Source organism: Oryzias latipes, chromosome 7 (genome assembly GCF_053564925.1).
Source record: "Oryzias latipes strain Hd-rR chromosome 7, Olatipes_Hd-rR_3.1".
In the NCBI taxonomy this organism is placed as follows: Eukaryota; Metazoa; Chordata; class Actinopteri; order Beloniformes; family Adrianichthyidae; genus Oryzias; species Oryzias latipes.
Genome location: NC_136243.1, coordinates 11416899 through 11440831, shown reverse-complemented (window position 1 = coordinate 11440831; position 23933 = coordinate 11416899). Strand labels below are relative to the sequence as shown.

The window sequence follows — 23933 nt, the reverse complement described above, 5'->3', positions numbered from 1 at the left end:
ATGTGTAATATCCCTGTTGAATGCAATATTTTCACATTTTAAATTGAAAAAAGTATATCAGATTGTATGAGTGTGTGTTTTGTAACAGATTAGAAATCCAGGATTGCTGGAATTCTTTTGTGTGCCGTTTGTTGCTACACAACCCCAAAGCTGCATAGTTGACCCTCATGTTTAACAGTTGACAAGGTCCTCTTATAATCAAAAACTGCTTTTTTTTTTTAATCCGCAAACATAGCTGTAGGGATTGTGGCCAACAAACTCAATTTTGACTCAATCTTGACTTTGTGATGAGGTGTCCTTCTGATGTCACTTCCATACCAAACCCGTTTGCTCATCAATGCCGTGCAGAGGAAGTTTGCTTGATCTGTCTTACCTTTCTTGCCAACATCTTTGGAGTCCTGTCAGTGTTGCTGAAATCTTGTCAGGAACTTTATGATTTCCTTCCAAATTCTTCTTTTCAAACGGCCTTAAAAGGAATAAATCCTAAACGATCGATGCAGTTTTTAAAACGATTTTTCTTTAACTTTGATTGCAATCTGTTTAATGGACCAAAAGTTTCGTTTTTGGGCAAAAACAAAGCATATGACAAAACATGTCATTAAAAACTTGTATTTTGTTTAGATTGTAGAGTCTTTAAAAGAGAAAGGATACATTTTCTTTTATTTTTATTGATTGATTTGATTTGTTTATTTATTTATTTCAAGCATTGTAATCCATACAAAAAAAAAATTAACACAGATTTATCAAAATCGTTACAGAAATGGATTGATTAAAAAAAAAACTGAAAAAAGCCCCAAAGAGTGTTAAATTACTTTTGCTTAATTAAATATAGTGAGCATTACCTAGAGTCATGCAGAGCTTGATTTATTATGATAAAGCTGCTATTGGCTCATAGTAAAATTGCTCTAGTTTATAGTTTTAGTAAAAAGTCTGCCTTGTCTATTCAGCTTTATGATAAAAATGACACACCAGGCTGTTTCCTGTGCCTATCTTATATTATTCCTGTTTATAGTGAGATTTTCCAGGACATTTAACTCGGTTGTGAAATACCACAAAGTTAGAATTAGTTCAACACACTTTAATGAAGCACAGATGATAAAAACTGTAAAGCAGATGTTTTCAATGTTTATGTGAAGCGATTGCCGATTTAACTAACTTTATCTAATCTAATTTCAAGTTTCATAACGTTTTATAAAAAACAAAAATCTTTCCATATCTTTTTTTTTTTTTAGTTTGCAGTGGATTTTCTACTTAATTTCTACAAATTCAGGAAAAGAAAATCAGACATTGATAAACTTCACATGATGCATCACACATTTGTGCAGAGCTGTTGGACTTGGTAAGTTTTCAATAGAAAAACGTGTCTAAGGATTTTTTTCTTTTTTTTACATGCAACTCCTTTGCTGAGTATAGAGAAAAGTTTTGGGTATAGGGAATAACTGATTTACTTCTTTTTATATGCTTATTGATAGGAGTATTTTGTATCTTTCACTATTATCTGTGTAAGTACATTAAACCCAGAGCAGCTAAACAGTACTTTAGGTAGAAGTGTTTGCACGGAAGCTTTCAAGGACGCAGTTCAGTTTTCTATCCTTAAATACTTTACAAAAGACAGAAAAAAATCTGGTCCTAATAAAATTTTGTTCAAAGGCTAAGGAAATTACATTTGTAACTTATAAATGTTTTTGTATTGATCGGTCCCACTGTCTGGGTCAGGACTCCTTTGAAAAACCGATTGGTCCTCTCAACATGGTTTGTCCTGGTTAAATAAGGTTGGATAGAGGTTAATGAACATCAACAAAAATGTCTTCTTTTGTACACTTTGGTCTGTAGTTCAGCTTTCCAGTTTTGTCATTGCTATACCAAAAAAAATGAATTGTGCATTTGTTGCATAGTTATATGTCAGACATCTTTAGAGTTTTACTAAGAGTGGTGAAATAGCATCATAAACACAGTTTGGCCATTTTGTCATCATACAATGTCTGAATGGTTTTATGTCTGAGTCCTATCTCAGTGGTATGTAACATACTAAAAACTGGTGCTTTATTGTGTGCAAATACTCATCTGCACCACTGACTGTATATGAAAACTGGACTGAGTGAGACCCCCCAACCGATGTTCTAAACAGGAAGTACTGTCGGGTCAAAGAATCTAAAATCCCATAGCGAGATAAACAGTTATTACTCAGTCATTCTATTTGTCAGAATACCCATTCTTACTCTGATACCTTTTTATACCTTTATTTATAAATGATTTATTGATTTAGTTTAAGCTATAAAAATAAAGGAATTAAGATAAACAAATAGATAAATAAAAATACATAGATATATAAAGTCTGTTTAATATTAATCCATATATTTATTATAAAAGAAAAGAAAATGATGCTATGTTTTTGACATAATACTTCCAATCATAAATAGACACATTTGCATTTATACTTTACATACAACATAAAACATTGAATTCAATTAAACATTAAGTTTGTCAAATAGTTTGAATAAATGCTTTACAGTGGGCAGCAGGAATGTTAATTTACATAACAGCCCCCTCCAAGTAAGGGTTAATGGCCGATGAAGTCTGCATTATCACTTTTTAACGCACGCCGTGGAAGCCTAAACCGTCCAACGCGAAGTGCGTTAAAAAGTGATAATGCACACTTCGAAGGCCATGAACCCACTTATGCCATGGTCACTTACAAAAGAAATAAATAGTAACCAGTTTTTAGTCCTTAATTCTTGTTTTTTTTTTCCAATTTGGATCGCTTTTCTCACAAAAAGCAAACCATTTGTCCTGCGTGGTAAGGTGTAACAAATTGTCCACGTCGCGCCACCGCTGTAGTCAAGATTTGGCGATATAAAACGATATAAATATATGCTGATCATCCCGATGGGTAGAATAAAGCATCAGTTCAGAAAGAAATTCACCTCTTACCGTTTGTTTTGGCCCAGATGATGAAGCAAAAGGTTGTTTTAAAGAAGCCGGCGCAGTGATATAAAACATTTAAGCTAGGTGACCGGAACTTATTTTTTCACCGTGCGGTTATCCTGTGGTCTATCACTTTTTAACGCATACCCAGCAGCCAATCAGGATTCCGGACCATGGTATAATGTGCTTTATTTAACTTTTTCAAATTGAAACTCAGAAATTTTCTCTTGACCTCTGTGTCATGATTTGATTTTGTTGTCTTGTTTTTGGTCCTTGTTCTGTCTTGTTTCTGTTTCCTGTTTTATTTTGAAAGTCTCCTGTCTTGTCTGGTTTCTTGAGTTTTACTTCCTTTGGTTCCCATTCAGCCCTGATCGTGTCCACCTGTGTCTTGTCTGCCCTGTCTGTATATAAGTCTTGTCTCTGCCTTCCTCCTGTGTTGGTCCATTATTCCTGTTCTGGTGTTCATGTCTTGTCATGCCATGTTCCTTGATCTTTGTCTCATGCCACGTCACGTCACGTCACAGTGAGTTTTTGGTTTTGTCATCCTGCTCGGCAGCGTTTTTTGTTATAATTAAACCCCTTGCCCTTGAACCACGTGCCCCTGCCTCTGCATTCTGGGTCCTACTGGCTCTCGAGCCCCACCACCATGACAGAATGGACCAACCAAATTTTTTGGACCCAGCAAAGCGGGACATGCGGCTTCTGGAGGCCTACTGCCAGGAAGCCGAGCATACGAGGTCTTTTTGGGTGTTTGACCAGGCCCAGTTTCCCTCATATGCCTGGAGTGGGAGCTCCCTGGACTTTACTGGGAGCCGGCTTGCCCTGAGGGGGGGTCGTCGTCGCCGCCACCGTCCCCGTCCACGTCCAGTGGTGGTCCCGGACGCACCACAACTTCGTCCAGTGGTGGTCCCGGACGCACCACAACCTCGTCCAGTGGTGGTCCCGGACGCACCACAATCTCGTCCAGTGGTGGTCCCGGACGTCCCCCGACCCCTCCCGGCTCCCAGGGGGGTGCCGCCTGCGCCCCGACCCGTTCCTGCTCCAAGGGGGGTGCCGCCTTCGCCCCGACCCGTTCCAGCTTCCAGGGGGGTGCCGCCTGCGCCCCGACCCGTTCCTGCTTCCACTGGCACGCCTGACCCGCCTGAGCTCGGCTCCACGCCTGACCCGCCTGAGCTCGGCTCCACGCCTGACCCGCCAGAGCCTGACTGCTGGCCCGACCCGCCAGAGCCTGACTGCTGGCCCGACCCGCCAGAGCCTGACTGCTGGCCCGACCCGCCAGAGCCTGACTGCTGGCCCGACCCGCCAGAGCCTGACTGCTGGCCCGACCCGCCAGAGCCTGACTGCTGGCCCGACTCCACGCCTGACGACTCCACGCCTGACGACTCCACGCCTGACGACTCCACGCCTGACGACTCCACGCCTGACGACTCCACGCCTGACGACTCCACGCCGTCCTCCGGACCTGCCTCGCCGGACCGCTCGGCCCCCCGGCCGTCCTCTGGACTCTTGTGCCCGTCGAGGTTTATCCTCCGGGGCCCCCCCCTCATGTGACTTTTGGAACCTCGGAGCGGTTCCTTGAGGGGGGGGGGTACTGTCATGATTTGATTTTGTTGTCTTGTTTTTGGTCCTTGTTCTGTCTTGTTTCTGTTTCCTGTTTTATTTTGAAAGTCTCCTGTCTTGTCTGGTTTCTTGAGTTTTACTTCCTTTGGTTCCCATTCAGCCCTGATCGTGTCCACCTGTGTCTTGTCTGCCCTGTCTGTATATAAGTCTTGTCTCTGCCTTCCTCCTGTGTTGGTCCATTATTCCTGTTCTGGTGTTCATGTCTTGTCATGCCATGTTCCTTGTTCTTTGTCTCATGCCACGTCACGTCACAGTGAGTTTTTGGTTTTGTCATCCTGCTCGGCAGCGTTTTTTGTTATAATTAAACCCCTTGCCCTTGAACCACGTGCCCCTGCCTCTGCATTCTGGGTCCTACCGGCTCTCGAGCCCCACCACCGTGACACTCTGAACTGCAAGTCATATCTGCTCATGCTGAGTTTGCATTTCTGTAGATTCATCCATGCTGTAGATGCATTAAGTGTATTTGTGTGATGCATGGATGCTTAAAATATTAAATCTCACATGTGAATATGACACATGAGCAGATTTCAATCCCACGTAGATCAGCATGTTAACCTTGGCGTAGAATCTCTGTCAGCATCCCATTTAAAATGCAAAATGTGTCAGAGAACATAACAAGACAAGGAGCGGGTTGCTGCATCTTATGGAGCGTGACGCACTCTGAGACACTAGGGGACGGGAGGCGGCGAAGGATTTCAAACACCAATCCTAATCTCGCTCGTTTAGCATCCGTCAGAGCAGCTGCCCTTTGGGGTTCCCGTAGAAGCTGCGCCGGATGGTCCGCTCACGTGCCGGCATTCATTACAAGTTAGCTTGAACACAAAGGTCAATAGGGTGGTACAGCCAATCGTTTCAAAGTGTCAGGTCTTCCGTTTCTTTGTTAAATCGGCCCGTCGACAGACCTGCAGCCTTTCAAACAGCTGTAGCCTCAGAGCACACTGCAGGTTGTTTTTCTTGCAGCATTAATGGCTCAGCAGGACTTCCCTTTAGATCTCCTCTTAATAATCACATGGAAATGGGTTACGCTGGTGTGATAGTTGCTCTCTCTGATTAGTGGTTTTTGTGCTGCAGATGTGCAATGTGCCCTACCTGAGCGCACAACTTGACCTGCTTCTGGCTTTGAGAGAGCTTCCCAGCAGCATGAACGACCTGCAGCCGGTAAGTTTCCGCCCACAAAGTCACATCAGGTAAACTAACAAGCTGCCTCCAAGTACGCCCCAAAGTGAGGCACGCAAATGGATTCTATAACGCAAAAGTTCATGTTCAGACGCAGCGCGGCACTGAGATGAGGAGGAACATCTATGACCAGCGTCACGCCATGAAAGCTTTTCCACTTCTAACTAGGTTTTTAGTGCTTTGTAAAAAAAAAAAAAGGGGTTGATTTTCTGCCTCAAAGTAGAAAAGGCTAGGAGCCACTTTAAAACGATTCTCTTCATTTGACAAAACAAAAAGGAAAGACAGAACCTAATGCAATCAAGTCATATTGTTCTGCAAGTGGTGCATATTATATATATATTTTAATCTAAGTTCAATAAAAAAAGCACTCTGGAGTTTTAGAATAATTTCTACAAACTTCAGAAGTCTTCTCAAAGTCTTAAGTGAAATGGCATAAAGTCCAATAAAAATGTGCTGAAAGGTACGAATTGGACGGTGTATTTATGGGTTATTGATGGATAAGGATTTAGAAATTTTAAAATAATAAAAATTAGATTTTATTTTTGCAATTTATCAAACATTTGTAACTTGAAAAATGTACACACATCTTATACTCTTTGATGGAGCTAAATGTAATTAAATTAAATTATTGTAATTCAAGATTGAATTAATTATAGATTTTAGAGTCTTGAAAGGCCAAATTATAATTCTTTAAAGCTGCTATTATATTTGATTAAAATCGTTTTTTTATGTATTAAAATAAACTACTTTAATTGTTTAGTTTAAAAGGAATTATGCAGCTTAATCAAATCAAGTCACATTCTTCTGCTAGTGGAGCAAATTTATTTTTCTTTAATCTGAATTCAAAAGAAAAACACTGGAGTTTAAAAAAATCTCTTCCTTTTTTCTTAAAGTAAGTGACAGGAAGTACAATAAAAATATCCTGAAAGGTACAAATTGGATGGTGTATTTATGGGTTATTGATGGATAAGGATTTGGACATTTTAGAATGATCACAATTTTATTGCAAATTATCTAACATCAAGACAGTTTTTATCTGTAAATGCACATAGATTAAGAAAAAAATTGTGTGATGAGTGTTTATATGGTCAAATACTATATCAATGGGATTTTGGCCTTAAAAAAACTTTTAGTGCAACCATCAGTTAGATCAAAATGAATCATGTATTTCTTAGTTTATTTGAGAAGGACTTTGGACATTAAAGTCGGATCATCTTTTGAACTATTGTGAAAGAGTTCCCAGTGGTCTTTTAAGTATGATTATGCCATTTTCTCGCAAAATCAAAAACTTTTATTAGATATAGTTTCTGCAGGGCGGCAGAAGTTAAGTAGAAACTCACCTCCGAGTTGTGGGCGGGGCTATTTGTGTGGAGCAACTCCACCCACTCCTTCATCTAAGGAGGAAGTTTAAAAAAAATATTTTTTTTAAATTTTTTTTAGCATTTTTCATGTGCTCCTGAAAAAATATATTTAAACGAATTTTTTTCGCAATAATTGTTGAAACGCAATTCATTGTGGTCAATGTTCGCCAGTCTAATGAGCATCGATGCACACTAGATACCTGCAGAGACTCCTGGGAAATTTCTAGAGCACTCGATTTTGAAATTGTAGATTCGGAGAGCACTACAAAATGGCAAACACACTATATAGTGCACCATGAAGATAGTAGGCAAGAAATTTGAACATAGCATTAAACTTGTTTGCAACTTGTAAAGAAAAACAAACAGATGCCACTAAATATATATACAGTGTCAGCGCTAACTCCCAACCTTGTTAGTAACACGTAAAAAAACACGGTCCGACAACGCTAGACTTTAGCCTAGTTAGCGTATTCACAATAACAATCAAACTTGTTTGTAATTTGAAAAAACAGAATGGCATTTTGACAGAGCGTTGTGTACCTCACAAAATTGCTTTAACACATGAAACACAACCAACACACAAATAATCCATATATATATATATATATATATATATATATATGTAATCTGTATGACCTTAATCTAATGTCTGCAGACATAACATCGAAGAGAACTATAAACTTTGTTTAAAACCAAAAGAACGGCTGTTAATCAGCAGAAGAAGAAATCCCAACCTTGGTCATTCGACAGATTATGGACCCGTTTTATTTTCCCTTACAGCATTACTTTATTATAAAAAATAAAAAAAAAAAAATGCAAAAAAAGAATAAAACAAATGATTAATCAATTATTGAAAATGGTTAAATTACCTCTTCACTTGCTCCAAAAAAATGACAAGTTGATTTATGATTTTTCCTAATGTAACATAATTTTGCACATATTTTTAACTTTTGATACTTGATCAAGTTTTGCTATGAAAATTTAACAGTGTTATGTTTATTTTACTGATATAGTATTATTTTTTAATCATATCAATGACTTTTGTACGTAACATAATCTGCATATATTTTGGATACTTCACTGCCATGTTGATTTCTAAAAGTTTTTTTTTTTTAATTAATTTAAGTCATTTTCTTTTTCATGTGCTTTATTGATACTTCAAGATTCTTAATTCTGTCTGATAAAAGTTATGAACCGGATATTGATAAATCATGTTATAAAATGGTTACGGTATAACGGGGTGGGATTATATAAGTTCGCTTCCTTCCACTCCCTTTCAAGCAATATTTATTAATATGTCTAACTATCCTAAGTTTGATTAGTTATTGTATGAATGTATAACTGATGATTGTATTGTTTTTGTGTATTATTCTTATTTGATTGCTTGAAATAAACCATTTCAAATCAAATAAAATATAAAAGATTCTAAGACGTGCTGTAATAAAATAAAAAATGAAGGCTTTTAAATGTAGCAGTAGTATTGTAGTAGTAGTAGTAGTAGTAGTAGTAGTAGTAGTAGTAGTAGTAGTAGTAGTACTACATCTTTCTTCCTCCTAATCACGGAGAGCTTCTTCACACCGGGAACATCGAGATGGCCAGATACTGCAGTAGGAAGAGGACGGCTCCCTGCTGGATTTTATTTTTGATGGGGATTCTCTCTGCTGCCTTCTGCTTGTTTCCCAATAGTCCCAATCCATCCTCTGTCTGAGACCAAAGAGAATCGGCAGACAACAGTCATGACGGTTTAATCCATTGCCTTTCATTGTTCTTCCGTTATGAACATATTGTGTGCTGGCAACATGAGTTTACAAAAAAAAACACGAGGAGCTTCATCGAATTTCCATTTACTCTGCTTCTCCTCTGCCATCAGATTTAACGGAAAAGGTCATCCTTTCTAAACTCCTCTATTTGAATGCAGACCCTCTGTAACACGGATCTGCCCTCCAATAATCAGTTTTGCATCCGTATGGCTGCTCTGTCAGATTTTAGGTTCTTCAAGACTAAAAGGAAGAAAGTTTATCAAACATTTGGATGCTGCTTCACGGAGAGGACATAGGCTGGGAAAAAAAGAACTTTTTGTGTACTTCATGACGGTACCTGCTTACCTCTGTAGCTTCATATATAACATCAAGGCGAACAAAACTGACTGGGGATACCGTGATGAGAACATAAACAAAATGGGTCATGTCTATGACACAGATACATTGTGGCTTTTCAGCGTTGATTTGCAGGTCATCCAAAAGTTTCCATGAGCAGATGGGGCAATGGCCAGCATGTTTGGAGTTCTTTAGTTTTGTAGTTCTTAAAAAAAAATTAGAAAAGAAAACGAGAATAAAAATTAAATGAAAAAACTGAAAACTTTAGAACGAAAATCAAAATTTAACATGAAAAAAACAAGAAAATCGGGGGAAGAAACATAGAAAAAAAGAACAAATTAGAATGAAAAATATGGAAAATAATTAGAACGAAAGCTAAAAAAAAAAAATAGACTGAAAAATATGGAAACATTTTGAACAAAAAGCACTGAAAAAAATTAGAACAAGAAAAAAAAACTTTTTTAACAAAAAAACACGTCAAAAATTAGAACTAAGATAACGCGTTTTTTTCCCCATTGAATCCAGTACATTTCCATAGTATTTCTTCAAATTTAAAATATTTTTTGTCAAATTTACAATTTTATTTCTCAACTTTACTATCTTTCTTCAGGTTTCCAATGAGTAGTTTTGAGTTTGAAATAAATCTTGAATTTACGATGATTTTTGATGATTTTTCTCAAATTTCCAATCTGGGTTTTCATTCACTTCAAGCTGATCCTGATTTGTCCCCGTATATACAATAACATGTACTACTCCTGCATACTTTACTAATAAAAGGATGAATAAAAGTTGAGCGAAAATCCAAAGCAATCTTAAATAAAGCTGACCCCTTCATGTCTTACCATTTGGGACACTTTCATCTTTATTGGCCCCAAAGAAAAGCTCAGCATCCTGGCTTGGAGCTGCTCTTTATTGCAGTTAGGGAACTTTACATGTGTGCCCAAACGACCACTTAGTTTTCCAGTTTTTAAGTTTGGCTTTCTGTGTAAAAATGCTAACAAGGCAACTTGTTTGCAGAAACTTTAAATCGCTGGCTACACTTTCATGCAAAAGGCCTCTCATGTTCAGTTTAAGATTTGATCAAAACCCGATAGACCAACATTTTCCAAAGAGTGCCTCAAATGGATTAAAATCATGCTAATATGGATAAAAGCATGAGGCATTATAGAGCCATTATTATTTGGCTAAAATTGCGGCAGTGCTGTGTGGAAGAAAGAATTCCGCCTTTAGGGTTTTTAAGGAGGAAAAACTGCAGTCAGGTGCTGCTCATCAGTGATTATTAGCAGCCCGAGTGGCTTTTTCTGCAGTTCAGTGGCCTGGAGAACACAGCTGTGTGTTAACACCGATTGCAGGGAAAAATGTTTAAGCGCTGACCATTTTCCCTCTTCTCCTGATAAGTGCATCACTTTGGTTTGGCCTTTAAGCAAAAGTCTGTGAAAAACAATCCACAACTATATTCTAAAGCACGGGTGGGCAAACCCTTTGACTTGAAGGCCACACAAACAGTTCTGAAATTTGGCAGAAGGGCCGGACCGGGAGCAGATATGTGGAGTGTTTTGGTAATGCGTCTTTTAGGAAATACCATGGAATCTGGATGAAAAAATTCTTTAATTGTTATAGAAAATGAATATATATATTTTAAAACAGAACATTTTGGAGCTTTTATTTCTGAACTGTGGTTTTTGTTATATTTTAGTGACAGTTGCACCGATGAGTTGATGTCCCTCGGGAACCCCCCCAAACTACAAACCAAAAACCACTGCTGTAGGCAGGCAAACTCGAAACACTAGAAACAGGGGGGGGACAGCATAATAACAAACTATGGAACAGCACAGGAGGAAGGGAAGGGCAGGACTTAAATACATTCAGAACAGACGAGACACAGGTGGAAACTATGAGGGCAGATGGGGACCAAAAAGTAAAACTCGAAACAGCAACGTAACAGGAAACTTTTTAAACTAAAACAGGAAGTGAACTCAAAACACGAAGAAACAAAAGACAACTACCGTATTTTCCCGACTATAAGTCGCCCTTTTTGTCATAGTTTGGCAAGGGGTGCGACTTGTACTCCGGAGCGACTTATATTTGAAATAAATTACATTGTTAAATAATTTCACACGTTTGTTATTTTCACACTTACAACCGCAAGAGGGCGCTCCAGGCTCGGAGTGGTACTTAGTGGTACTTTCATACCACTAAAAACAACTGAGGAGGGCTGAAAAATGCCACTAAAAAGAAAATCATATTCTGCAGATTACAAGCTGCAAGTAGTGAAATATGCTGCCAGAAATGGTAATCGAGCAGCAGAATGAAAGTTTGGAGTGAGCGAGAAACTTGTGAGGGACTGGCGAAAGGCGGGAGTTATTCCTACTGGAATGAAGAAAACCAAAAAAGCTAATCGCGGGCTAAAGGCTAGGTGGCCACAGCTAGAGGAAGTATGCTTATGGTTGAACAACGTGCCTATTTAGCCTGTTCTCTAACCCCCTGTTATTTTAAGTTGCCTTTCAAATTGAGATGTATGTTCTTGGTCTCAGATTTTGTCAAATAAATTTCCCGTCAAAATGCGACTTATAGTCCAGTGCGACTTATCTGTGTTTTTTTCGACTTTATAATGCATTTTTGGGCTGGTGCGACTTATACTCCGCAGCGACTTATAGTCTGGAAAATGCGGTACAAAACAAAAGTAAAGAACTAAAACCGCGACATGATCTCGCTTTAAGATGTGGCCACTCCTCTCTACAACCTTCCATGGGCCCGGACAACCCTGAACCCCACAGCACTCTTAGAGGTGCAGCTTTAAACGGTAAACCTGCGATCTTCCACAGGCTGCCATATAACAAGAATAGTGATGATGAAGATAATCAGCAAATGTAAAATTTTGGAGAATTACCTCTGACTGAAGTTAATTCAGTGTGCAGATAGAAAATAAAATAAAAGATAGAAGGATAAGGAAAGAATATTGGCAAAAAGAATGAATATATAAATAAGGAGAGAGTATGGGTAGACAGGATGAATAGATGAAAAGATAAAGAGAGTGTGGGTGAAGTGCGAAACTCATATTAATGAATGGCTGAAGATAATGAGGAGGATATACAATCAACCAGAATGAGTGAATGAGGAGAGAGTGTGTAGGAAGAAAGGAGCGCTAAACGGGTCAAGAGGGAGGAAGGGAGTGATGGAGGAGAAAAGTGTTCTGGCAGAAGGCAGGGGTGGATGAATAGCTAAAGAAAGAATGTACGTAAAAGCTGAAATAATAAACAAATAAGGATGTAGGGTATGTTGGAGAAGGGGGTGAACGAATGAGGAAAGCATACAGCAGATGGAATGAGTGGAAAAAGAAGAGTCCCGGCAGGAGGAAGGGATGGAAAATAAGGTGGATAGGGAATAAATGTCCTTGCAGAAAGAGCTTTTCCTTTGGCGAAAAAGACAAATGAATTGTGGGTAAATTAAAATAAGGAGATATTGAAGGTATGGATGAGTGGTGGAGTTAGCGAAACCAGAGATGGTTGTTGAAGGTCCAGCTACAGAACATTATCTTACTGCTTTATCTTCATTAAGTCTTAAGCTACGTTCACAGAAGCCTCAGGAATGCGCGTTGTAGCGCCCACTTCCAATGAAGTCCATGTAAACATGAGTTTGAGAATTATACGATTTTCACATATCAAAATACAGCTGTGACAAAGAAAACCTGGAGCAAGAATCAAGATATCCAACTGTAGGCACATGCGCTAGAATCAGGCAGCGACATTCCAGTATGAATACTCTATGCTGAAAGCACACCTACGAATGTGCATCACATGCCAGTAAGAACATAGCATTAGTGACATTCTCCCATAATGGGATGTTGACCCGTTTGGTTGCTGTGGGCTTTTTGGTTGTCCAAGACCGCGGATGGTCGTAGAAAGGTGAGGGAAGTGCAAATATGTCTTGCAAACCCCTTGAGGCTAGTACTTCAGAGGATAGCTTTGAAAATTCAGTTGATAGTCACGCATGTGGTATTTGAAAAGATAATGTGAGTTACATGCATGTATGAAGTCCAGGTGATGCTGTTGTACCGTACCCTTAAGCTACACTCTAGTCATTACTAAGGTGCGAGTACTGGCCACTTACTGACCTTAACCCTAAATCAGCGATGTCAAAGTCCAGGCTTCGAGGGTCGGCCTCCTGTTGGTTTTCCAGGAATCTTGCCTGATCTGCTGCCGACTACCTGGATCAGGTGTGTTTAGCCAAGAAGGGGCTTCGATCGCAGGTTGGTTGGAAAACGTGTTGGACACCGGCCCTCGAGGCCTGGATTCTGACACCCCTGCACTAAATGCTGTATGTGCACATAATTGTAAGTGCCTGTAAGACGTTCTTGAGCTAAGAAAGTTGAGATTCTGATTGTCTATTTATCTAATTTCTAACGGTCAACACTTATCACTTGGGTGTCCCTTGCGCAATCTTCAAGATTTTGGGGGGGGTTGAAAAATGAAAAATCTGTATGAAATGCCAGCATCTCACCCACATCACCCTTACTCACCCGAGTGTTCCCAGCGACCTGTTGCTTATCTATAAAAAGATATTCCTGATTTTCTACAGGCTCACTAAAGCTATGGTCACAGGTGCCAAAATGCCACAGCGCAGTGACCTCATTTACAACGTTTTTTAGCAAATTCGGCAGGTGGCCGCGTGGCGGCCTTTGTAATTAGGAGGCAGCAGTCACATATTTACAAGCTGCACGTCGCTTTTTTGACATGGGGCGGTAGCGACCCAGGCACATCTGGAGGTTGCGGGGGGCAGTCCAGTAACAGGTGGGTGGCAAGAAGGCAGCTTGATAATTGACTGATAGGAGGGTCTCCAAAGTCCCCGAAATTGATTGATGATCAACCGATTTCCAACTGCCACCCTCCAGACCCCCCCCCCCCCCCCATCCGATTGTTGGAAATCGTATAGTTGCAGCTTGAAGAATCTGCCGATGCCCCCCCTCCCCCCCAATCAAGTGGTGGCAGCTGTATCCCATGTAACCACATGTAACCATGGCATTAGCAGTCTATGACCTTGATATTTTGTCTGGGTCGCCTGCGTACCCTGTGCAGTTTGTCCATTTTTCATCCCCAGACACCCCCGATCTACCTGTAAGGGCCGTTATGACTAAGGCTTAAAAATAAATAAAGAAGTTTTAAAGCACACTTTTGGAAAGAACCCTGTTACGTATGGCTCATATGGAGCATTTCACAAGAGGAAAGCTGGTTGGAGGAAACAAATGTCTTCTTCTTTTGCTGCTAAATATGGATCTGCGAGCTGTTGAGCCATGATGTGTGCCGAAAGTCTCCCAAGCTTCCACAGTTGGAAACTAATAACAAATACCATCCCTGGAATTTTTATCAAAACATCTACCGTTATGTGGGTCTTCAGTTTTCTCACAGAAGCTTTTTCTCCTCCGGCTGGAGTTTTCATCCAACTGTTGTCTCGGGTGTCTCAAAAGCTCATCCTGAAAAGGAGGAACCTTGCCAGCAGCAGCATTTCTTATGAATACTTCTCAAACAGTTCGGTTGGAGCACACTTATGTCAGAATGATGCAGAATCTGTGAGTAAAAAAAAAAAAGATTTATTGTCGACTAATAAAAAGGGAAATTTTATTATAAAATATTTACAAGATTTCAAAGTCATAATCCAATAAGTTTCCCCAGTAAAAATGGTTGCACACTTGCTGATTGTTTGGCTTTTTTTCCTGTCGTTTTTTATTACCAAAACGACAATGCGCCTTATAATCTGGATGGCTTTATATATGGATTAATTCTGATTTTGCCATTGCAAACAAGGTTAGTTGTTGTTGTAAAATATGCTAATGTGGATAACATGTAGTACTATGGAACTGTGTTTAGTTTTTTTTTAAGTGTTACTAACAAGATTTGGAGTTAGCAGAGTTAGCAAAGTTAGCCTAATGTAAATACCATTGGCGAACTGTGCATTACACACCTGGTCCTGGAGTAGTGAGTGCAACGTCTGAATCACTCAACCCCTCATGAGCCATTTTACGATGCAGAAACGAGTTTTGTATTGCTTATTGAAAATTCCTGTAGCCACAATAAATGCCTCTAAATCAGGGGTCCCCAAACTTTTTCCAGTGAGGGCCACTTGACGTTTCCATTCTCTGATTGGGGGCCGGGGGTTGAGGCCTGTGTGACAGTCGCAGGGTTACCTAAATGTAAATATTTATTGTTTCCCAGAAAGCCACACATAACCAAATATAAATAACTCGATCTGATATAAAATAATCCTCTCTGGGTTCTTCACCAAAAAAAAAAGAAAATAATAAGAATCAGCTAACATATAATAACTTAATAGCTATAATAGCTTTGAGAGTTTGTCTGCTTGCATTTGCAAGCTATCATATTTCTCTTTGTGACAAAAAAATACTTGTTTGTCCACCACAGGGTAAATACCCTGCATTCTTGATCAAATTTTCTCTTCCCTAACCTTATAGTCATTTTTCCGTTCTGAGGGGGTCTGTCCCAGTCGCCTGGACAGAAAGCCATTTGGCAGTTCTATGACTGCGGGGCAAAGGGAGGTTGCATTAGCAACATTTTTAGGTGGGCTGACATTTTAATTCAAATAAGCTTCATTGACGTGAGGAAACAATTCCAGGGATTCCATTGGGCAGGCCCAGCTCACCATGCTTCACTTTCCCATGCTTCCATGAGTCTCGATCATGTGGCCATGCTAAAAAAAAAAAAATGCAACAAAAAGGAAAGAAAAAGGGTCCCTTTCTGGTATCATTCAGGGGGCCGGGTCAAATGCATGGGTGGGCCGGGTTTGGCCCCTGGGCCACAGTTTGGGGGCCCCTACTCTAAATAAATGGAATAAACAAAACATTAAATCTTGTTATGCAACTACAGCCAGCAAAAAACCTTGAAAATAACCACATACATTTATCATGTGATATTTATCATTTAACTCATTAAAAAATCTCCTCCTCTCTTTCCTCCAAAACAGTTCGATCACCCTGTCGTGTAGATTATCATGCTTCAGTTTCGTCAAGAAGTCCTTTTCTATTCCATCAAGGCCATTTCTGAGAGGCGAGTCTGTCCAGTTGTGTTTCTGTGTAGTTTTTAAATCGCTTTAGAGCCGAAAATGTCCGCCGGACAGATGCAGTGTACACAGAGATGGTCAGCGCCAAACACACAAATCTGTACGGCTGCTTCATGATCTCACTCAGATTTTTCTGATGAAGGAAGTCGAGGAGATCAGTGGGAGATTTTCCTGCAAAATCATTCATGGCGTACATTCCAGTCAGCTCTGTTTTTAACTGAAACATCAAAAAGTGCTCCGCGGCTCTGTGTCAAACTGGACAAGGCTGCATGTGGGATATTTTTCCTGTATTCCTGAAACTTCTGTCCAATCACAGGAAATCCCTGCTGACACCAACTCAAAATCTGATTGGTTAAGGGAAATGAATGTCCGTCATCAGATTTCGCATTAGGAGGCCTTCAGAACTGATAATGAAGGCCTCTCTAGCTCTGACTCTGCCTGGTCTCAAATTACAGCTGAAATGCGATTGGTCAAATGCTCCAATATGAAAATACATCTCTGTCTGGAAGCAGCATAACCATCATAAACACAATGAAAGGAAATGGACAGACCATTTGGAATGATTTAATGAGTATGCATGGACACATGATTCAGATATTTTTTAGGACTTCAGAGAAGGCCTTGAAGACGGCCCACCTCTGGTAAATACACTAACGCTGCTTACGTGTAGCGGTGTCGGGCTGTCAATTTTTTTATATGCATTACTTACAAGGTTGGGAGTTAGCGTGGTCACAGGAACATTTGTTTTAGCAACATGATTCTTTTGTTAATGTGTTAATAACAAATTTTACGTGTTAATAACAAAGTTGGGAGTTACAGGTATTGTGAATACGCTTACGCTGCTAACATTTAAGGGTTTAAGAAGATACGTTTTTTCAAACTGTCACATTTGTTTGCTGAAGTTTTGTCAAAAACAAAACTCATGTTCTGTTGTGACTAAATCCTCACAAAGCTGACCCACAGTTTCTGCCCAAATCCATGGAAGTTTGGGACACCCACAACATTTTGGAGAATTTTCCTGTGACTGTAAAAGTCAGAAGTATTTTTTTTTTTAACGACATGCTTTGGATTAACAAGCTTCTGAATAAAGACCAACTTGCTGGTCTTTTTAGATGGCTCCTCTGCTGCCTGGCTCCCACTCAGCAGATAAGACATTGCTGACATTGCTGGCCTTCATACGAACAGGTTAAGGAGCTGTGAAAATGAGTGTTTTTTTCCCACAGTGTTCCAGATGGTGCTGAGCCGAGCCAGTTTATCTGATGAAGCCTGATGTTGGCTTTCTCCTCCGTTTGATTGAGGCTGTCCCACTTGTCGGCTTTTGGAGGTTATTCTTAAAACAGGAGCATATGGTGGAATTGTTGTTTCGGGCCTGATTTGGAAAACTGTTTCCAAGAGCTGTAATTCCCGAAACACCAACCCCTTTTTTCCTCCAAAACACAGAACCTAAAAATCCCACTGTTTAAAAAAAAATACATATTTAGTAGGTTTTATTTAGATTGTTGAGCGGGGAGGCTGAAATTCTGAAAGGGTGTTTGTTTTGTTGACTCATAATCATACCAAACTACAGGATTCCTGCTGTTCTTTTCCTTTGGTCCGATGAGGTGCTGTGAAAATCATATGTTTAATGCACTATGTGTGTACTTTTGTTACTCTTTGTGTCGTCGGAGAACACAAACAAGCTTCGGATTAGAGAAAGCTGCTGCGTGAGGAAATGAATCGGTGAAGGAACTGACTTGGCCCTGTACCCTTGTGTTTGTCTTGCAGCTGATTAACCAGAAGATGAGAATGTGCACGCAGCTGGACGAGTGCAGGTCGTTCGCCTCTGTGCTGCAGTACCTCCTCGCCATTGGTAATTATCTCAACGAGAACGCCGGGAAGGAAAAGGCCATGGGATTTCGCCTCTCCTCCTTAACCAAAGTATGATTCCACCTTGCGTCTGACCTCTCGTCGAGTTTGGTCTCTTGGCTAATGAGCGAACTCATTGACACACACGGCAGGGCTGCTGCACGTCCGTCAGGACTCCGATGGTTGCTCAGGTTCATTCGGGTTGGTCATAGAAACCCTCTGTGACGGCGTTGCCACCTGGATTGACAGGGAAAATGAAGCCTCACAGATACTGTGGCCGAAAGCTGGAATTACATTATTTGTGTAAGAGGTTGAAGAGGTATATGAGATGAAAGAATGTCAACATTTAAGCTAAACCTCCAGGATTAAAGGGTTAAAAAGTAGGTCAAAGTGCACTGAACAAAGGTCGACTGCAGAACCACTCCCATCGGAACCACAGAAGCTTTGCTTTGGTTTTGGTTTGACGACAGAATTTTTTTTTTTTTTTTTTTTTTTCCTGTCCAACAGCTAGGCAGGCAGATGAGACTGAGGGCCTCTTGTGTTGGACATATTTTACTTTAACAAGAGGGGTTATTAATCTTCAGACAAACCAAAGGTGTGACTGAATAAACCCCTTTTGTAATTGAGGCCAAACTTTATTAATTTCAACCATGATTGAAAATCTTTGGTGTTGGACCGGACGGAAAAGGAAAGAAGGGAAGAAGAGGGAGGGATGTCAGAGGGGGGGGGGGGGTGATAGTGAGAGGGGGGGGTAAGACCATGAAGCAGCATAAAGCAGACAGGTTTACTGGTTGTTTATCATTACGGTACAGTTCAAATGTAGTACAAAAAGGGCGGGGCCTGTTCACACACACAAATATTATCAACACACCTGCTAGCTGCAAAAAATGTTCACATGTCAACATGTACACAAAACAGATAGTGTTCACGAACGCATACCTGTGCCTTTAAACCAACTAGTGTGAAATATTTCATTCATTCAATCATGCAAACTATTAGTGCAAAGGTGAGCTAACACCTGTGCTCAGGTGAGTGTTTATGTTCTTCTAAAATGGATGGTGGAATGTGAAAAGAAGGAGGAGGAGCGCCCAGCCACCCCCACACCCAGACCCCCGCCGCAGCAGCAGCGGCAGCCGGAATTCCCCCAACGCAACACGGGAACAGGCAGGGAACAACCGCCGCCCGGACGACAGAATTTTTTAGCTGCTTGATGAACAACGAGACAAAAAATGAAACTGTGATGCTGGGTTTACACCGAACACTGCTGTGTCTGAAAGATGGCCGCTTTTGCGTTGTTTCCGTCTGCTGTCCCGCATTAACCTGAGAGGGAAACAATAAAAACAAGAATAAAATCAGGGAGCCGTATGGCGAAATCAATTGTTCAGCTCCACGGGTCCTTTGACAGACTGTCTAGGGTGTACCCGCCTTTGCCCAACAGTAGCCGAGACGGGTTTCTGAAACCCCTCTGCTCCGAAGGTAATACAGGTGTTAAGAAAAGTTCAGAACTTTGAATCGATTCACTACATTGGATGTGTTTTCTAACCACCGTCACTGAAACCGTCACATGACCAAAGTTGAGTCCCTGATTGGTTGATGCTACCTATAGAGACCACCCCAGAGTCCAGATTTCTTGTAAACTCTGTGCCACCCAATTCGCCCCTTCGTGTCAGCAGCTTAAATCGCGCTACAGGACCTCAGATCGCGTCTGTACATTGACTTAACATTGAAACTTGCCGCCTCCGCCGTGGGAATCGCAGTGTTTCTGCAGAACGGCAAGAGTTCTTTAGAATTTCACCTCTGAATTGTGGGTTGGACCAAGCCCCCTTTTTCTTCCCGTTGTTGGGAGCTCTATGTTTACCGTTAGCTTACACCCCACCTCCCCAACATAACATTAGCGGTACAACAAAAATGGCAAGAAATATTGGAGCTATCCAGCCGTACGCTTTTGATCCAGATTTCAGCTCAGGCAAGGAAAACAACGAAGTACATGGATATATTTGTCTGCATCAGAATGGAGCAGGAGGGAGGTTGTGGTTCGCGCGGCACATTTTCCACATCACATAAAAGCTCTCTTTCAAATGCCTTTTTTTAAAATCTGCTCCAGATTCACAATAATTTGAATGGATAAATACTCAGAAATGTAATTTTTAGCTTAATTTTCTATATGTATTTGTTCTCCATTATAAGAATAATGCCACAAGAACGTGTTAAAAAACCCATAAACCTAATTTTCATTAGAGTTGGTCTTTAACTGGAGCAGCTGCTTACTGTCTGTCATCCCCATGGTTGACTAATTCTTGCTACATGTTTTCAGCAAAGCTACAGAACTTACTATGGACAGCATTCTCTGTTATGTGTTTTAGCACACATTTAACTGACCCTGTGATTTCACTGTGACATCACTTTAAAGAGTCAAAACCTCTTTTCGGGATCAAATAACTTGCTTCTTACATGGTACAGCGATCCCCTTTATTCTTACCTGGAACGGCCTGCCGTTGGTCTAGCAGCCTGAACCAATTCTAAACAGCTTTTGAAAAAAATATGTTGTCATAGTAAGAAATAATTGCATAAGAATTCCTGGGTGGGCGGCCAGAGCAGGAAAACAACACACTCTAAACAATTACAGTGTTATAAATCAAATATTGTAATGTTCCAGCTGCTATGTCACTACAACAGAGCTGCTAATGTAGCAGCTTCGTTGAAGAACTGTCTGTGCCCCATTTACCACATGACCCCAGACAGTCTCATTGAGGAAGAAGTTGGCAGAGAAGCAAAGTCTCCTTTTCAGCATAAACACCCATTTATTTGAACACACAAACAGCCTAACAGCATGGAGGTCACTTCTGCTTCCAGCCCTCTCACTCATGGTTTTCACATCAAGATTCCCCACTTCCCATGAGTCTTAGGGGGTGAAGGCGAGGCTAACCCCCAGGTCGCAACAATATGTTTATCCTGAGGATTTGTTTTCACCTTTGTCACACATGATTCAGATCATTAAACAAAAAACAAAAAAATACACTAAAGGCTATATCTGCAGATTGTTGTTTAAGTCAGATTGTCTGTTGACATAAAGGAGAAAATGGGTCTTTGAGGCTCAAAAATACATGTTTAATTACTGCTCACAATCTAAAAAAAAAAAAGTTAAGTGCAATAAAATCTCAGAGAGAAGTATTTGCTTCCTTGTTATATAATAATTGACTCATTTTATTACCGTGTTTTGTCACTTCTCAGCTTTACAGAAAGGTGTGAGCGCCATTATGGCTTCTGCTCAAAGAATACAAACTATTTCTACCAGGTCGACAGCGGTTTTATGAACTCTAATGTGATGTATTTTGGGTTAAAAAATTTAGCCAAGTCATCACTGCACACTCCTGCAAACTGAAGTTTTCTCTCCGTGGAGAGAGCTCAGCCTCAAATTCAACCCGTCACATTCTGACGCTCTGTCAGGACCCATTATCCCACACTGCAACGCACCGGCTCTCACTTTTTTAGGTTTGTTACTTTGCTGAAGGGGATGTATTTTTAGCTAACCTGGATCCGTTTTCCCAACCGAGCGACTTTGGTTCTTTCATTAGTCGGGTTGTAAATCTAATATGAAGAAGGAGTGAAGAAGGATTTTTTAAATCAAAATTGAGATAAGTTTACGTAGATGTTTTCATGCTGGATGCCATTTTTCACCTCCTTTAAGGAAAACTGCTTCCTTTCAAAGGGAAATTTTAGAGTTAAATTAGAAAATCCTAAAGCTACATTTGCACTGGGCATGTCATGTGTGTTTAACACAGATTTACTTCACAGTGTTCACACTGGACAAACAGGTAGGGGCTTCTTCTTTTTCTACTGTTTACATGCGCATGTTTGCCACCTACAGTTGGAAGAGGCTTGGTGCGAAATGTCGAAACGGTGCAAATCAAGTGAATTTTGCTCCATGCTTGGTGTCATATAAATCAGACTGGGAACAAACCACAGTTGTGAATTTATTTTCCTTGATGAATTTTCGAATGGTTGGCACTTCTGTAAATTAAAAAGGAGGCCATTCATATTTAATCATCAAATCTGATTGGTCAAAGTTAGACATTGTTTAACTTTTAACATGCGTTCTATGACCCCGCGTTTTGTACGTAGAGCGTGAAAATGGTCTTACTGTAAAAATGTCTGTAACTATGCGTGAACCCGATAGTTTTGAACGTGGAAGCCCAAAACACACATTTGTGCAATTTCACATAGACTTCTCATTGGAAGTTGTTGTTTGAAAACTGCAGAGTGCAGTGTGAACATGGCTTAACAGTGCCTGTTTTTGAGGATCAAAAATGTTGAGCGTAAAGGAAAACATTCATCCAACAATTAACATCCAACTCTTCAGCAGAAAGTAGAAACTTTGAATCTTGATTGCTATTCACCCCAAATGGCTTGTTGTCTTCTCTCACATGCCCTGAATGTCTTTTTTTGAGTTCGACTCTTCCTGCTGGGAGGTCATGAAGCAAAGCGTCCTCTGTTTCATTAAATGAAGCTGAGACCTGCGAGCTCCCTTAGAGGTGTCTCCACATCTAATTGAGAAGAATAAACTGTTGCCGCTCCAGTCAGAGTCTCTTCAAATTAACGCCCGACTGCTTTCAAGAAAAATGCGTCAAGGTTATTGGAGATCTGTCCTTTTCTTCTTCTTCTATTAGTCTTCGTGAACGTCGATACTCCCAGCATCCCCTCAGAGGCTTCAAATGGTAAACAGCTTCACCTAGAAAAAGCTATGAGAGTCTGTTAAGGATTAAACAAGTTCCTTTTTAGAATTTCAATTATTTGAAATGTAGTCCTTTCTGGAAAAAAAAATAGCATCCTTTAAAAGGGATATTGTAAATATATTTATCAAAATCTAGAGCATTTAATTTTTTAATGTATATTTTATAAGGATTCCCTAAACAATGCCGCTGCACAGCTGAAGCCCTTCCCACTGCATTTTAAAACAGTTTTCTCACCAGTGATGTATGCTGAATAAATAATGATTTAGTATGTGTTATGTTTTATGCAATTCCCAGTTGGACCTCTAATTACTGTATTTTCCTCAATATAAGGCGCACATGAAAGCCTTATTTTTATTTTTAATGGCAGCGTGTCTTACACACTGCGGCTTACAAAAATAATTCTGGTTGTGCTTACTGACATCAAAATGTTTGGCTGGGTGTTATTATGAGTACGCTAATGTGGCTAACATGAACTGCTGTCGGATAGTTGTATTTTTTACATGTTCCTAACAAAGTCGGGAGTTAGCTTAGTCACAATGATGTTTGTTTTAGGTGTATCAGTCTTTTTTACACGTTTTAGAAAAAAAGGTCGGGAATTACAGGTTTTGTTAATATGCTAATGTGGCTAACGTGTGGCACTGTTGGACTGTATTTTCTATGTGTTAGTAACAAGGTTAGGAGTTAGCGTTGTCATAGTATTGTTTGTTTTGGCGTTATCAACCAGTTTGCATGTGTCGCAAACAAGGTTGGGAGTTACAGGTATGGTTATTATGCTAAAGTGCTAAGTTCTAAAGTTACTGTCAAGGCAGTTAAAGTCTTTGTTTCTGATGGACTTAACTATGACTTTTTTTTCAATTAATGCCTCTCATAGTTCAGTGCCTCTGACAAACATTTGAAAATAGACCTTCACTGTTAGTGCATGCTACGATATGGTGCGCCCCACAGTGCAGAAACTATGGTAAGTAGATATTATCAAATACATGATAGGAATTCTTCTTAAAAAGTTCAACTCTGATGTGTTTGATATTCCTCAAGCATTGGTTTATTTTGGTTTGATGATTACAACCAACAGTTGATGAAATCACAAGATTTTGTGTTTGAGAAAT

At 40.1% G+C, this 23933-nt stretch overlaps 1 protein-coding gene across 1 annotated transcript in view; it reads left to right on the top strand.

Annotated features, from left to right (window-relative positions):
- LOC105353645 (uncharacterized) overlaps positions 1-23933 on the top strand; it is a 71154-nt gene that overhangs the window by 26287 nt on the left and 20934 nt on the right. Inside the window, exons 11-12 of the mRNA XM_011472914.4 lie at positions 5617-5703; positions 18014-18166. Coding sequence (XP_011471216.1) covers positions 5617-5703; positions 18014-18166 — 240 coding nt within the window. The remainder of the gene's footprint in view (positions 1-5616; positions 5704-18013; positions 18167-23933) is intronic.